This window comes from Nyctereutes procyonoides, unplaced genomic scaffold (genome assembly GCF_905146905.1).
Source record: "Nyctereutes procyonoides isolate TBG_1078 unplaced genomic scaffold, NYPRO_anot_genome, whole genome shotgun sequence".
In the NCBI taxonomy this organism is placed as follows: Eukaryota; Metazoa; Chordata; class Mammalia; order Carnivora; family Canidae; genus Nyctereutes; species Nyctereutes procyonoides.
In genome coordinates this window covers 21,274,632-21,290,733 of record NW_026575140.1, presented here as the reverse complement: position 1 = coordinate 21,290,733, position 16,102 = coordinate 21,274,632, and the positions used below count along the sequence as shown (strand labels likewise).

General features: G+C 46.7%; 1 protein-coding gene across 1 annotated transcript in view; it reads right to left on the bottom strand.

Annotated features, from left to right (window-relative positions):
• Positions 1-9,155: 9,155 nt before the first annotated feature.
• Positions 9,156-16,102, bottom strand: part of USP10 (ubiquitin specific peptidase 10) — a 73,615-nt gene continuing 66,668 nt past the window's right edge. Inside the window, exons 12-14 of the mRNA XM_055304868.1 lie at positions 14,084-14,228; positions 12,279-12,344; positions 9,156-10,187 (exon numbers count right to left, since the gene is read on the bottom strand). Of these exons, the coding sequence (XP_055160843.1) occupies positions 10,000-10,187; positions 12,279-12,344; positions 14,084-14,228 (399 nt within the window). The 3' untranslated portion in view covers positions 9,156-9,999. The remainder of the gene's footprint in view (positions 10,188-12,278; positions 12,345-14,083; positions 14,229-16,102) is intronic.

Here is a 16,102-nt window from a genome sequence, read left to right as displayed (position 1 = left end):
GGGGGAGAGGAGGGGAAGAAAACAGGTTTGTGATGGTGGAGAGACTGGTCAGAGCAGCACGACCCCCAGACCTCATCTGCACCAGTACAAATTCTCAGTACAGATGACTCCTTAGCCATTTACGGTACTAAGAATAGACTGGCGAAGCCCCTATAGTTATTAAGTATCAATTAGGATTCAGGCTGGAACCATCCAGGGTTTGGAAAATTTTTCAGATTATTTTCCAAGTGTTTGATGAAACCTCAAAGATATTTTTCCCAGGCATACTTTCCCTAGAAGTTGGAAACCCCTAAGTATTTAAAGGAGAATTTAATCCTTAGGTTTAGTCTTTGTTTGTGCTGAGCTCATCCCAATGGAACGGCACACGATGCCCAAAAGACTTGCACACCCCATATTTGAAACGTGCAATTAGACACTTGCGCTTCAGACGCACGCAGTGAATCCCATGGTCTTCACAAACCAGTACATGAATTCCAAGAGGGTGTAGACTTGGCAGATGTGTTCCCGAATTACTGGAATCAAAATAAGCCCCTTGGGTTGCAACAAAACCAAACTGCAGGTCTTGGGGAACCAGGACCCTTGGTCTTCAGGAAGTGGAGGACAGGAGGGGCTCCAGCCATCCTGGGCTGGCAACTCAAGCTTGGAGACACAGGAGCACAAAGTATTTTTAAACTTAGAAAGTAAAAAAGACCCATTGTAGAAAACTCGGAATACATATACAGATAGATTTTTAAAAGCAACCTACAAAGACAACCACTGGTGATGCTTTTAGATGAGGGTATTTGCTTTCAGGGTTTTGCCCCGGGCTTTGGGAATTGGCTCTCAAGGTGGCAAATGTGTCACTGAAAGGTGTGGCGGAGCTGTAAGGGCATCGGTGGTGGCCCCTCCGGGAAAGCTGAAGGCACAGGACGCGGGTGGGGCTGCCCTCCTGCTGGGCAGCGGGATGGAGAGGGGGCCAGCCTTGTCACTCAGGCGAACTTCATCCACAAAAAGTGGACATCACTCTGCCCGTTCCACAGAGGCTGTGACATCAGAGTAGGAGGAAACCAGACAAGAGAGGAGTTACGCCACAGTGGACACAATGTGAAGCTCTGCAAAGCAGCACTAGTTAAGCTTCACTTTCCTTGTTTTCAAACAGGACTAATCCTGCCCCACCGCCCCCTTGGATTAGGAAGATGTGCGGATTAGGAAGATGTGCGTGAAGACTCGGTGTTACCTGTTTAGCCTAGCATCGGATTACGTAGCATGCCTTCAATAAATGGCCAACAGGAAGAAAAGGGCTTTATATTGTTCTGAACTATGAGAGTTTATCGTTTTGAGAATAACCCAGTGGCAGATACAGCATTATTAAAACTGGCGCACTCTGGTCGATTTCTGAGTTTAACTCCTCCTACCATGAATTTCAACACAAGGTGACTTGGAGCATATCAAAAGGATTGCACTGGCCCTGCAGTGCATTTAAAATCGTGACCAGAGGGAATGCCTGGGTGGCTCAGTGGTTTGGCGCCTGCCTTTGTCCCAGGGCGTGATCCTGGAGTCCCGCTATCGAGTCCCAGCATGGAGCCTGCTTCTCCCTCCTCCTGTGCCTCTGCCCCCCCCCCTATCATAAATAAAAATAAATAAATAAATCTTTAAAAAAAATTGTGACCAGAGCCCCATGACTGGCATCCTCTCTCACAGCTGGTAGGTGTGGAAATCGGTACAAGTGTTTTGGAAAACTGTGTGGCAGTGTCTGCTAATGCTCAACACTGGCCCACGCCAGGACCCTGCACTTCCCCTCCTGAGTGTGCACCCCAGAGAAACAAGCACACGCGTGTACCAAAGACAAACAGGAGAATCTGCAGAGCTTTATTCAGCCCCTCCATCTACAGCAGATGCAGCAATACACTGAGGTCCGGTCATACAGTGGACTACTACTCAGCAGTATAAAGGGGCAAGCTACTAGAATAAATGTGGGTTAACTTTAGAGAAATAACACCAAGTAAAAGAAGACATGAAGAGTGCATACTACATAATGGCATTTGTATGAAGTCCCAAACAGACAAAATGGTCTCTGGCAGCAGTCCTCAACCAGGGGTGACTTGGGCCATGCAGGGGGACATACTGGGTTGTCACACCTGGGGGAGGGGGTGTGGAAGCCAGAATGCTAAGCCCCCTGCAATGCATGGGATGGGCCAACCACAGAATGACCACAGTGCCATGAAGTGTCAGAAACCCAGGGGCCCTGGGTAGCTGGGAAACTCTACATAGTCACATGGGTGTGTAAATTTGCAACAAGCCACCAAGCGGCACATTTCCAAGCAATGCGCTTGCTCGCTTGCGCTTGCTCGGGTGTTTGTGAGCCCTGCCTCTCTTCCTCTCCAGCGCAGCACAGCCTGGCTGTCGCCCCCACTTAAGTAGGACGGGACATTTCAGTCAATGTATCACTTTTACTCAAGTGAAATTAAAGGGCTGGGTTTTGGGGTATTCCAAGGCAAACACGAACCATATGAACATGCAGACTCACGGTAGCCACTTCGTTCTGTTTCTCAATACTTTCCAAACCACCGCCGTCGCAACAAGTAAAGCACAGAAGCGTCTGGAGTTGACGCTCCCCCCTCCCCCCTCCCCAAGATTTTATTGCTCTGGCACCATTGCCTGAGAGAGCTCATCATTTCCGTGAAAGGAAGGCCTGCCTCTCTCCATTTCTGCTGAAACAGACGCAAACCTGCTCAGGGGTGTCCACGCTTGGGGGGGGTGGGGGGTGTTGAAAGACCCAGTGTGGGTCATTTGCTCCGTGGGCTGGGGAGGGGTCACTTCAGAAGAGCCAGCTTGCAGCTCGAGTTCTGAGCCAGGACTTAATCCCATCCAGTCCTGGGCAAAAGGGGGCCAGCGATGTGCCTGCCAGACCCGACAAGGAGGTCCTGCTGTGGCCACTGCTCCAGGAAGAGAGTGCTGAGGCACTGACCCAAAAGGCAGAGGAGCCATTGGTCCATTTATTCATATTTTTCCCCAATGAATTTTATTTTCCCTTTGATTCATGCTCTATACTTTCACCATTAAGACTAACAGTACCACGCGGAGAAAGGTTTGGTGGTGGGAGAAAAACACTCAGGACTCAAGAGGACACGTGGGTTTCTTTGGGCACCATGGACATAAACCACCCAATGCCCCAATAAGAGAAAACCAGCAACCACTTGCTTGTGGACAAGGAACGTGCTTTCAGGCCAAGTAGATGGGACACCTCCAAATTGCTAAAATGAGTTTCTAAAATGCAAACCATACTTCAGATACGGAGATTTTCAGAATTCACAGAAGCTACCTCCAGGAGAAATAGTGATGAGGCTCTTCCCTGCAGAGATTAGGGGGTTAGGGTTAACGAAGCTGGTTTCTGTGGCTGGTGGCAACCATTAACAGGCCAGAGCTCTGACCTGCGGGCCATGGTCAAAACTGCCTCACAGAGGACCCGGCCACCCCAGGGCCCCCTGGGCCCATGCCGCTCCCAGCCTCCTTGCTCGTATTCCTCTCCTCTCCTGCATCTCCTCCTCCCTTCCCACAGCCTCAGCCTTTCTGTGCCCATAATTGGTCCCAACACAGAGTTAAAGCACATTTTAAAGTGTATGCTTTGTTTATAGAGTGAAATGCGTGCTTTCTTCTTGTAAGCATAAGTTGAAGATCTTTGTTTACTTGAAAACAAATCTTTGGTTGCCCCACACCTTAGGTTGGACTAGTCTTTGGTTTATTTTTCCTGTGCTCTAGTGACTTGTTTTTTTTAAAGTCCCATTAAAACTTTAAAGACGAGACATAAAAAAAGAAAAGAAAAAGAAAAAAAAACCAAAAACACGAGGCGTGTGTGCAGCCAGCCCTTGCCTCTGCATCTGAACCCAAGGAAGGCAGTGGAACAATAAATTGTCTACGGAGCTGTTCAGGATGACTTCCCCGAGGCAGCCTGTGATGCAGTTGCCCACCACCCACTCACACTATTTTTTAGTGGAAATCTAGCCAGCAGCAAACGTCTCTCTACCCTGGTGGGCTCTGACCAGGCAGGAGACACTGCCCAGCTGTCTGAGCTGGAACAGAAGCACCCAGAACTGACAAGATAGCAGAACTCAAATGAGGGAACGAGGAAAGAGTCAAAGCCGGAGGCAGGTCAAAGGCAGAAGTTCAAAGGTGAGTTGTGAGCCACAAGATCCTGGCCACAAGCCCTGCAGTGACCCTAGGAGGGCCGCCAGTGTCCCGGGCTCACTGAGCCCCAGTGCCACCCCTGGCCATTTCACAGACCAGATGTTGGGCCACCACCCCAAGGTCCCGTAAGTGGTTAGTACAGGGGTAGTTTGGAAAGCAGGCTGGGCGGCTTCGGTAATCATTATTCTTTTTTTTTTTAAATACTACAAGCATTGAGAGCTCATGCATGTGTTCCCTTCCATTTCAAGGCCATATATATCCACTGGCCTCTGCCATTCCTGCTTACTCCCCAGGGCTAAGCTCAGTAAAGCAGGGCAGGCCGAAGTGGGGAGCACCCGCGCACAGCACAGACTCTGGAGCCAGCCCAGCTGGTGCCAACTCCCTGGCTGCATGATACAGATACAAAAAGCACTTGAGGGGTCACCAGGGGGCCAGGGGTTCTGTAAGAGCTCAGAAGCAGGCCTGGTCCCTAACAAGTCTAAGCTACCATGAACATCTTAAAAAGAAACAAAACCAAGCCCCAAGCCATAAGAGAATCAACGCCTGAGAGGGAAGGGGAGGCGGGGTAGCTGCAGAGAGGTGCTGAGGGGGCGGTAAGCAGGAGCACCCCAGGGTGACCACAGAGGACACTCCAGGGATTTGCTAGTCCCTGTACCCAGGGGTCACTATCAGTAGCCCAGGTGGGCGGCTCCATCTGACTGTGCTTCCCATACTAGGAGGTGTGACCCAGTTGGCAGAGTGGATTTGAAGCCATAGGAAATAGGATATCATCCTAGAAAGCAAATGTCACTCATTTGCCAAGGTAATTTACACCTTTCCAAAATTAGAACACATTTCTTGTCACTGCATCACCTGCTAGGAGGACTGACCTGCTGGCCTCAGATGTAAGGGTGGGTATCTGCTGGGAAGTTAAGCCACCAACTTGTTCACCAGTGCACACAGGAGTATGCCCACTTTAAGCTGCATGAGGCAAAATAAGCAGAAAAGCAAGTTCAGCTCTGAAAGTGTCAGAAGCTACTCAGACAGCCATCAATGACTGATTACCTGTGCAAAGACAGACACGCAGATCAGACGGTGCGGAGGTCCAGCGCCAGGCTCCATGGATGTAAACGAGGACTGACTGAGGACAGAGTCAATTCTCAGATCAGCAGTGAATCCACATCTTACATGAGAGGCTTTCAATCTTTTTTTTTTTTTTTAAAGAGCGGAGGAATAATCACTAAAAATCCCCAAATTCTCAGAAAATATGTAAAGTGGTTTGCTTTCTTTAAAGGACAGGTAGGAAACCCAAGATCAGTTCACCAGACCCATAATCCCTGGGTGACCCCGGACCCTGAAAACCTCACAGAAGGCCGACAGCGGAGACTAAGACACCTTCCAGATGCATTAAAATGCTAAAACAAAACAAAACAAAACACACACACACACACACACACACAAACCCTTGTTAAAAAAAAAAAAAAAAGACAAAACAACAAAACAGTGTTGAGGCTTCTCTAGTTCCCAAATGTGCCGAGAGCAATGTGGGCATTCCTCAAAGTCTGTCCGGGAACTCTTCAGATGCACACATGTTTATTTAGTGTGTTTCATACAGAATAAATGAAGCTCCCCTAATATTTTACTTGTTAGAAAATAAACAGTAAACTTTTCCAACAAATGACAAACAAGACAAAGGGCAAGCACTTAAATGGGAATCTCAGAGAAAAGTGGAGTTTATAAACAAACAAGAATATCTTTAGTACCCTCTGTCGGTGTAGAGTCCTGGTGTGGAGTCCTGGAGTCGACGAAACAAAGGCACTTCACAAATACCACAGCCGCCAAGACTGAGAACATTTCCTTTAATGCAAACACAGGGATTTAAAAGCTTGCATGCCAGTTGTTTCCAAGGAAAGATCACTTGACAAAATGTTCTTGCATTCAGCAAATCAGCAAATGATCCCAATTATGATCAGTGTACAGCAAGAGACGCAACCAGGTCTGCGAAGCAGAAGGTGTATGCAACTGGGGGAGAACCATGTGTAACCACTTCTGGAAGTGAGGAAGCCCCCCACTCACCACCTACGACAGGGTGCCCTTCCCATGGGGGCAGAGAGCAGACAAGTACATGAAGGGGATGGAGCGCTTGTGAACTGGTTCATTGTTTACTCCTCAAAATTCAGAACAAACATTACCACAGAGTGAAGCCAGGCTAAAAGGTCAATTTCATTTTCCAAGCAAATAAACTTTTCCCCAAAAGATATAAATAAGATGGGAATGGTCAGTCCAGAAGATGAATAGCAACACTTAACACACACACACACACACACACACACACACCCTAGGAAGCAAGAGAAAAGGCTTGCTGAAGGAAAGCCACACCTGCTTAGCAATGTACCGGACTGGTTTTAAATGAAAAACACGACGTCACATGTACAGTTGGCTGTAAACAGGTGATCTTGCTGGTCATCAGCTATTTTTAAAAGTCCCATTTTTTTTTAATGTTTTCCAACTCCAATGACAGTCAAGAAACTGGTGAAATGGGCATGGTCTTCACTGAGGACAAAGCCAGAACAGTTAACAGAAAAGCCTTGGCTCTTCCATCCATCCCGAGGGACTGAACAGACCATCAGATCGGTGTACCCAAGCTGGCACACCTTACTGATAATGCACATTTGTTTGACGGCTGTGTAGTAGTAAACCCACTGGTTTATTTGCTTAATCCGAAGCATCCCATTTCGATTACAATCTTAGCTTCCTAACTAGTTGGCTTTGTCAAGTGTAAGCAGCCTATGAGAGCAATAAATAGAAACTTCCACCGAGGGAGGGAAAGACAGAAGATGGCACATCTGCCAATCACAAAGTTCTTGCTTGTGTTGCCCATGAATCAGACCATGAGGATGTGACTGAATGTGCTGAGAAATGAAAACAGAATGCTTCCGTGAGCCACTCGGGCAACCGAACTGTTTGTTACAAATAGGACAATGAGATGAACGCCATGTCTCATTCTGAATGGAACTCACAGTACATGGTGCACTCTCTTGGCTACTGGGCAAACATACCAACCAGATAAGCTTCATGACATCCTTCCCTGTAGGAGAACTTCCAAGTCTTGTTAGTCATCGCTGACACACTAAGGAAGAACCTCCCTGTAATTCACTTTCAACAGTCCCCTAGCATTTATACTGGTTTCAAAGATGCCTGTAAAGACGTGTCAGGGTCTACTGAAGGGAAATCATTGAATCTGTATCCCCAACACCAAGTTTAACGGTCCAAGTGCTCAGTGTAAATGACCTAACTATGAAACACAAAAATACTGAATATTGCAGCATAAAATACTGAGTTCAAACCCTCAAGAGCAGATAACACATAAATAACAATTCACTTGGTACCCTAGAAAATGTTGGATTCACTAGAATGACCTTATTCTCTCTCCAGGGGTCCATTACTCACTCCAGGGACAAAATGAGAACTCTTGATTCCAGGCTGGCAGGCTTCCCCTTGCTACACATATCCTGTCCCTTTGCAAGTTTGCCCTTCTGTCTGCAGCTGGGTGTGATCTGGCTGGGTGTGCTGATCTGAGGAAACACAATAGGGAAGCTCCACCTCTGTCACATACACACACGATCGGAGGTAGGTGGTGGAGGGTTCCACACGCCTTCTCTTTCAAGCAAAGCTGCCCTCATCTTCCAAACCAATGACATACACACACAAAGGGTAACAGGAGTCCTTCACTGGCAACCAAATGGCTGAAAAGTCCACTGTCCCACAGCAGATAGCAACCTCAAGAGTGGATGCAGTACTGCTATACACTGTACACTGACCAAGACGCCTAAGGCCCCACTGGACTGACTCATCTCTACAACTTGAGAGACTGGAGATCTTTCACAGTTTCTCAATACCTCAGTCATTTCCAAGGGATTTTTGGCCTAGATGAAATACATACCTTAGGAGCCTGAAGATTACATACCCATGAATGATACCTGAAGGGACATTTTCTCAGCTAAACACACAGGATGTGTTCTGAGACTTGGAAGCAGGTACCAACAAAAATGTTCTTTCACCTCTTGTTCCCGATTCCTGGGAAAAGGCATTCTCAGGTCAGAGGGCCTTATTCTGGAGAGGGCACTAGTCTGCCTTACAAGGGACAGGCCAGCAACAGAGCCTCTTACCTGCTAGGGGTGAATGACCAGCACAGGTTACAGAGGCTAGATGTGTTTCTGGACAGCTAAGCCATTCGCACAGCCAGGGACATGCCCTGGATCCCAGTATCACAACCCAGAACTCAATGAAGTACTCTACAACAGGGCTTTCTTCCATTTTGGCAGGTGAGGGGTTGCTTACCCCAGAGAGAATTTGGACTCCACACACCACGTGTTCCTAAGAACTGTACGTTATTTTAATGAGAACCTAACTATAACTTGGCAAGTCAGACAAGCAAATCAGAGTAGGATGACCAGTAGATGATAGCACTGTGATTTGAGTGATCTCTCAATGTGTGTGGCACAAGGCTATGATTAAGAACACAAGCTACTAAAAGAGCTTAGAGAAAAGGCTCCAAACAGGTAAACTTGCTTCTCTGGGGATCTCAGTACGTTACCATGAACTGTCTGCATAGGCTAGAGGCAGGGGCACCATGGCAACCCGCACATGGCCTCTCTCCTCTCTGGGAAGGCTTCCTTTCTACAACCCAAGGGTGGCATCCGAGTCGCTGCTAAGGTGCCCCAGCAGCACAATGTTCAGCCACAATCGAAAGCCACTACTCTGGTGATGCTGACCGCACTGGGGACAGAACAGCACAGGGACACTTTACCTCCCCTGTTCTGCTACTGGAAGATTAAAAAACCCCATTTCCCCAAATAACCAGTAATTAATGTTAGAGATACTAAACAAGCACACAACCCAAGTCTTGGTTCATGTGGTCGGAGGGCTTGCTGTAATTCTGGAGGTGTCCTGGTGCTCACCGAAACTCCAGCGACTGGAAGAGGCATCTACAGTCAAAGAAACACCACGCATAGCTTTAAACCAACTTTGTGATTTTTATTGATGGGCGACAACTTCTGTACTCCTAGAGATCACTAAACTGTGTACAATTAGAGACGCAGCATTATAGAAGAGTAGACAGCAGAATTAAACAGAGCGACTTAGGGAAATATCAATCTTCATTATTTTGCCCATTTTTCATTACGTGTACACAGAAGCATGAATGCAATTTGAAATCTTTTAATGGCAATAAAGTTTACAATCACCCATCTATGTGGACTAACATCTTAACTCCAAATATCTGATCTGCAATGTGTACGTAAGCAGCTTCTCATCGCACAATTATTAAAATGTATTTTTCCTGTTAGGAACCAGCAACTTATTTTTTGTATTTATGTTTCTTTTGAAGTAAGAACTATTTCTTCTTTGATAACTGGCTCATTTTTATCATTATCAAAAACTAAAGGGTGGGAAGGAAAGTGTGATGGATTAAAAAATTTATTTTTTAAGGAAAGATAAAATTCATTTTCACAAATTTACAAGTGTTGCTGGTGCAGGATTTATTCTACTAAGCAATTAGACTGGGAATCAAATGCAAGTCCCCCTTCTTACTCAGGAATCAGCATTATTTCAGAAACATGGGTTTTGTGTATTTTCTTAAATCAAGCGACAGTCTGTTTGAACCGAATGATTTTGATTTGGAAGGTAGACGTCAATGTGAACTGTTGCACACAAACCTTGAGGCGTCTGCTTTCCATTCTAGCCCATTTCTGCAAAGGAGAAAGAGTTTCTCTCTAGAGAGCCGCTAAAGAGAGGGAGGAAGTCAGAGGGAGTCAGTGTCTGCAAGCGGGCATTGGGCACACAGCGCACAGGCGGCTACAGCAGGTCCACACGGCGGTAATACAGGAGGTAGGCTGTGCGCTCCGCAGTGGGCTTCACCACTTGGTACTGGTTGATCACCTTGACCGCCTGGTCATCGATGCGCAGCCAGCCGTTGAGGCCAATCTGGAAGACGTCTGTGGTGTAGTGGCCACCCGTCGCACTGCTGCCATGGTGGTAGACCACTGCAAGAGAGGGCCCACAGGCGCCCTGGTGAGAGAACTGCACACCAGCAGCTGGGAGCACCCACCTGACAACCTCCCCTCCACCCCGCCAAAGCCATTGTATGTGACACACTTTATTGAGGCAGGTGGGACAGAGATGTCACTACACAAGGGAATGTCATATAATCAAAAATCCTGCACAATTTACAAGAAAAAGTCACATGTGTGTATTAATCACATGTTAAAAATGTTTAATGCCTCACAAACAAAAGAGATGCCACTTCATTGGGGCTGTCCTACATGCCAGCCTCTCAGGTGAGAGGCTGCCCACCATTTCATATCCATTGCTGAAGAGAATGCATGGGGACGTAGTGCAAAAGACCCACAGAGCTGCCAGCAATGCACACTGACTAACCTCCAGAAATGTCACCCAGAGACCTAAAAGGCTCATGCCTTTGATCTAGCCAATCCCACTTCTATACTGCTCTTAAAAGATCATGTAAATCTCAGACAAAGATGTCATACTGGTGAAAAAACAGAAAAACCTAAACACTCGCACTAGAAGGAATAATTAGTGGGTCCTATCACAATAAGATGGGCAGAGCAAAAAGAGTAGGGAATGTGGGAACAGGCTTGTGAAAAAATCATGAAAACACAAGAACTCTAGGTTTTCTGTGACTCTCATCACAATGAGTGACCGCACTGGCCACAGAGGAGGGATAAATAGCAGGGCTGTGATGTGGGCAGTGTGTGCAGCAGTCCCACTGACAAGGCCCTAGTCATCACCCCTTTTCCATTTGAAAAAAGTGCTAATTTTCTATGTTTTAACAAATAATACCAGAATAATAATAAAAAATATCACCTGTTATTTACTTAAAAAAAATTCTGGGGCAGCCCGGGTGGCTCAGCAGTTTAGCACCGCCTTCAGCCCAGGGCCTGATCCTGGAAACCCAGGATCAAGTCCCATGTTGGGCTCTCTGCATGGAGCCTGCTTCTCCCTCTGCCTGTGTCTCTGCCTCTCTCCCTCTCTGTGTCTCTCATGAATAAATAAATAAAATCTTTAAGAAACAAATAAATAAAAATTTAAAAAATTCTGTAATTCAATCAAGAAGCCTTAGGCAAAGGCCTAAAACAATCATTGGAAAATCCAGTGGTCATCTAAAGACACCAAAGGCTGTGTCTTCCCCTCTGTGAGGAGGAGGGCTGAGAGACGCAGGCAGCAGACAGGAGCCGGGGTGAGGGAAACATCCGGGGGCCGGCAATGTGGCCAGGCAAACTATGGGCCACCACCACAGGCAAAAAATACAGTTGACGGAAGAGCCACAATACTTGGCTGGTGGGAATGTCACTGGGCTCTGGTGCTTGGGGTCCCCCCTCGGGAGGGGCCAGCCCGCTCCAGGCCTGTGGCCACAGCTAGTAGAAAGTTTCAATAAATGTGTGAGGGTCAATAAGCGGTAATGTTATTTTAAATTACAAACAGGCTCACCAAAGCCAACACAAAAGAAGCTAGAAAATTCTAAAAGAATAGAAAGCACATGCGATTGTTACAAGCAATGACTACCAAGAAATACAAAACCTCAAAGGCCCAGAACACTCAGGCTATAAAAGAGGAAGGAGGATGGAGGGAAGGACAGAAGGTGCCAGGGGAAGTGCTGGGTCAAGAGATAAGGGGTGTCAGGGTCCCTGTCCTGGGGCTGGGGGTACCATCGTCCCCCTCAGAGGGCTCCAAGCCAGTGTGCAGCAGCCCAGGAGCCAGGGCGAGCCAGCGCAGTGTGGAAAGCCATGTGGCAGAGCAACAGCACAGACTCTCTCACCATCCCCCACAGGGAGAATGACTGAGGCAGGAAGCGTCACACCTCCAACCACCCAGCACAGCGGCCTCACATTCACACGTCTAACTCAAAGACAGTAATGATGCCGAATGAGGACTGGATCCTGCTCAGAGCCAAAAATTCTGTCCTATCCCAAACATCGAATGTCAAGACAAACACATATTTTCCAAAGATTTACTGAATTATCAAGTCCATGGGGACACCAGTAGAGGAGTCTATTCTCTGTTAGGTGGTATTTTATCACTACTTTAATAAGGAAATAATATACAAGTTTACTTACCTGCAAATAGCCTATAGGTTCTGTGGCATTTAAAATTCTTATTTTTAACCCCTGGAGAAAGCAGTTCTGAAAAACAAAATACCAACAGCTGCAATCTATAAAAGCACTTAAAGAAAGTCTCAGAATGACAGAGCAAAGAGATGACAATGGTCCCCATTCACATCCGCCACCTGCCAGACCAGGAAAACAAACCCCACTGTATCCCCTCACGTGCACAAGCCCTGCCCATGGTGGTGGTGGTGGTGGGGGGGAACCAGCCTCATGGTACAGCAATGCACATAACCAGCAACCAGTCCGTTCAGAAAGAATATACCGGTCCCAAGGAGCTCATGCTAGAAACCCCTTAAAAGCAGATATTTGGAAAAGAAGAAAGCTGCCCGCTTAGAAATAAAACAGCCCCAGGAAACCTAAGAACGAAATGTTTTACACATAAGACCACAAAACTTGCACTGTGTGACAGTCCGACTATCTCACCAGAGAGGCTATGGCCCATCAGCTGGGCAGGTGGGCAGCCCTGTCCTCGGGGGCCCCCGGTCCCTCTGCAGATGGACCCTTGTCACAGCCATGAGTGGCTGGTCCCTCCAATCCCCCATCCACAACCCACACCAGGGTTTCTGGTCCTCCCTTAACTCATTTCTCTTTCTAGAAAGCATTTAAGGTAGCAGGTGATCTAAAAATACATCTACCAAGCAAGAAAAGATATAAACATAAAATCCGTCTAGTCAGTCCAGACAGGTAATCTGGGCGTGAGGGAAGCCGCAGGAGTACAGGGCACAGGCTGCCCTGTTGGGCTCAGCCTGTGCTGCTCATTCCCTGAAAGCCAAGGCACAACAGCATGGACGACCCAGTATATGATTCTCAGCTGGCATTCCTTCTCCCCTTTGGTTCTCAAATGGGATCAGGAAAATGTGCTGCCTTTGAATGAAGCAGTTCAAAGCGTGAAGGTGGATGGGACAATACCCTGACAGGAGTCAGAGCTAGCAGCTGAAGACTGGCTATGGAAATGCAGCGCCCCTGTCTGGGATTCTGGTCAGCAGGCTTGGGAAGGAGTGGAATGTGGCCATACTGTGTGGCAGGGATGGAAGACGAGGGGAAGGCAACAGCTTTGTTCCTCTGCAAAACCCAGAGATGACATCCCACAGTCTCTTTCCTGTTTCCCAGTTGACTAGAACAAGCCTCTAGCTTGTTCCCAATCAAGCCCAGGACCACACAGCATCTTTTTCACAAATCCTGAAGCTTTCAAGGAAAGCTTTCCTCTTTAAGCTGTGCTTTCACCAAGACAACCTGAACTTGAGGCTTTGGTGAAAATCATTGATGCTGCTGAGCCCTGAGTACCTGACAGATGCTTGTGGCAGAGAGAATGCCACTGATCTGACCCAGTGTCACTGCAATGTGAGGTCGGAGGGACCCCCAGTGGCCTATGGGCAACATTCTCTCATTTCACTGAAAAAGTTCATTTCACTAGGCTGTTCTAGGCAGTTAACACTTAGTAAAAAGAAAATTGTTTTGTACCACTAACCCATAAAACATTTCTAGGAAAATGATGCTCACTTTGATGAACAAAAGTCTCCTTTTTCTAACTTAGGAGGATTATATGGTTTATTCATTTTTGCCCTTATTTTTCAAGAGCTACTTTGGTGCCAATTTTAATACCAAGGTCTGTTGTAAGTTGAGAAATTTAAAACCAACAAGTCATGACAGAGAACTTCCTTACTCTCGACATTACAGAGAAACGCTAAGAGCCATGCTCACTGATTCCCAGGAGAACTGTCACCATGAATGCTTTCGCTCCCCACGTGTGTTACCTTTACTGATTTCCAAGTCCACAGGATATTCAATATTTTTTATGAGCTTCTGGCATCCACCAGTCTTCTCGTAAACAAACCGTTTCAGGTGCAGCACAAGAACAGGAGGGAGCTTCTCCAGAGTTACTCGTCGGCTTATCTCCACCTGAGGCACAAGGCAGAGCAGGACAGGACACTCCTCACTTTACACTTCATGCAGCAGATGCATGCCTGTCACACAAGGCCCCCCTCTGAGGGCCCATGGCCTGAGGTTCCAGGGCAGCACTGCTCAACCCTTCCTGGGTTCAGGGAGCTTCTGATAACCTAACATTCTGCTCAAGGGCCTTTTGAGAGCTAGTGACATTCCTCTGAGAAAAAAGGATACATCCCTATAAACACAATTGCAGAAGATCCCATGGATCCCTGAGCTTGTGGGTGAACTCCACGTTCAGAACCTTGTTTCTATGACATTCATGAACTGGCACAAAAATTTAAAAACGAACTTAGCAGCAGTATTTTGCATTATGTATGTATTAACATGCTTTCTTTAGTAAGTCCCATAGCATTAATCAAACTAAGGCCAGAGCTTGAAATGGGTGTTCTTAATAACCAAAAAGCTATCAATTCTAGCCATTAGTTTTTATAAGCTTCAGTTTTATCAACTTATATGCTCCTTACATGTTTTCACAGGTCTAATGAATGCTGCTTTTCATCAAAATACATCCTCGCAAACAATTCTTATTCCCCTTGTTTACTATTCTACTGCTCCTTGTACTTATTTTTTTTTTAAGATTTTATTTATTTATTCATGACAGACAGACAGAGAGGCTGAGACACAGGCAGAGGGAGAAGCAGGCTCCATGCAGGAAGCCTGACGTGGGACTCGATCTCGGGTCTCCAGGATCACACCCCGGGCTGAAGGTGGCGCTAAACCATTGAGCCATCAGGGCTGCCCATGCTCCTTGTACTTATAAACACTTTGATGCTTCCTGTATTTATATGAAGGATAATTTTGGTAGAAATATTTGTTTCAGTCACAATCCAAAAGAGATAAGAAACCAAGAAAGCTTTCAGAAGACCACATACACATCTGGATGGAGGGATCTTAATGGGCACCTGGCTTCCCACCCAGATTCCGATCCCAGGGGTGGGACCACCCAACATGCCTCCAGATTCCTATCCTGTGTCTGCATCCTGGGGTCTCCATAGCCAACAAGAACATGTGAACAATGAAGAAGTGTGGCTACAGCTCAACAGTTAAAAACCGGGATTCTGACAAGCGATCTCCAGCTCCCTCATTTGTGAATCGAGAGTTGGACAAACGTGTCTCTAGGATGCTTCTCAGGACTGGCAACCCAAGATTCTGACCTCAAGCTTTCAGGCAATTAATTAAGTGGCTAATCTGAAATTCTTCTGTGTGTTTTCGGTTTCCAGACAAACTGAGACACTTTTCTTCGCCCAAGAAAACCAGACCTTTTCTATACAGCAAGTATTTTACATAATCATATTTTCCCATGCACCTTCATCATTCTCCCACAGCAAAAAAAAAAAAAACCTTATGACCTTAAAATACAGGAACATTAAACTCAGTATTTTAGAAAGTAAATTTAAAAGAAATCACATTCCAGAAAACATGATACTTGCTCTTTCCAGATATTCCCACCCCAGACAAGCTGTCCAAAATCTTCCTCTCTCAAACATCTGCTTTTCTGAGTGTTTTCGCTCTTAATCTGGTAACACACCACCCTCATCATGGAGTGTTTCATTTTCTTCAAGGCTCCACCAAAATGCTTCTTCTCTCCTGCATCCTTCCTCCACCTGCTATCCAAAACGAGCCATCTAATCCACATCCTCATCTTCACACTCTCCCCAGCTATCTGATCTGTGCCCTCCCCAGAGTCCACAGCTAATTGCAGCAGGAGCAAGAAAGAAAAACTGGCAAGTGAGCTGGCCTTCTCACAGCCTGGAGAAAGGTGGAGAGCTGCCCTGCAAGGTTAAGTGCTTACCAACCCCTATGAGTGGCCACAGGAGAGCGAGCAA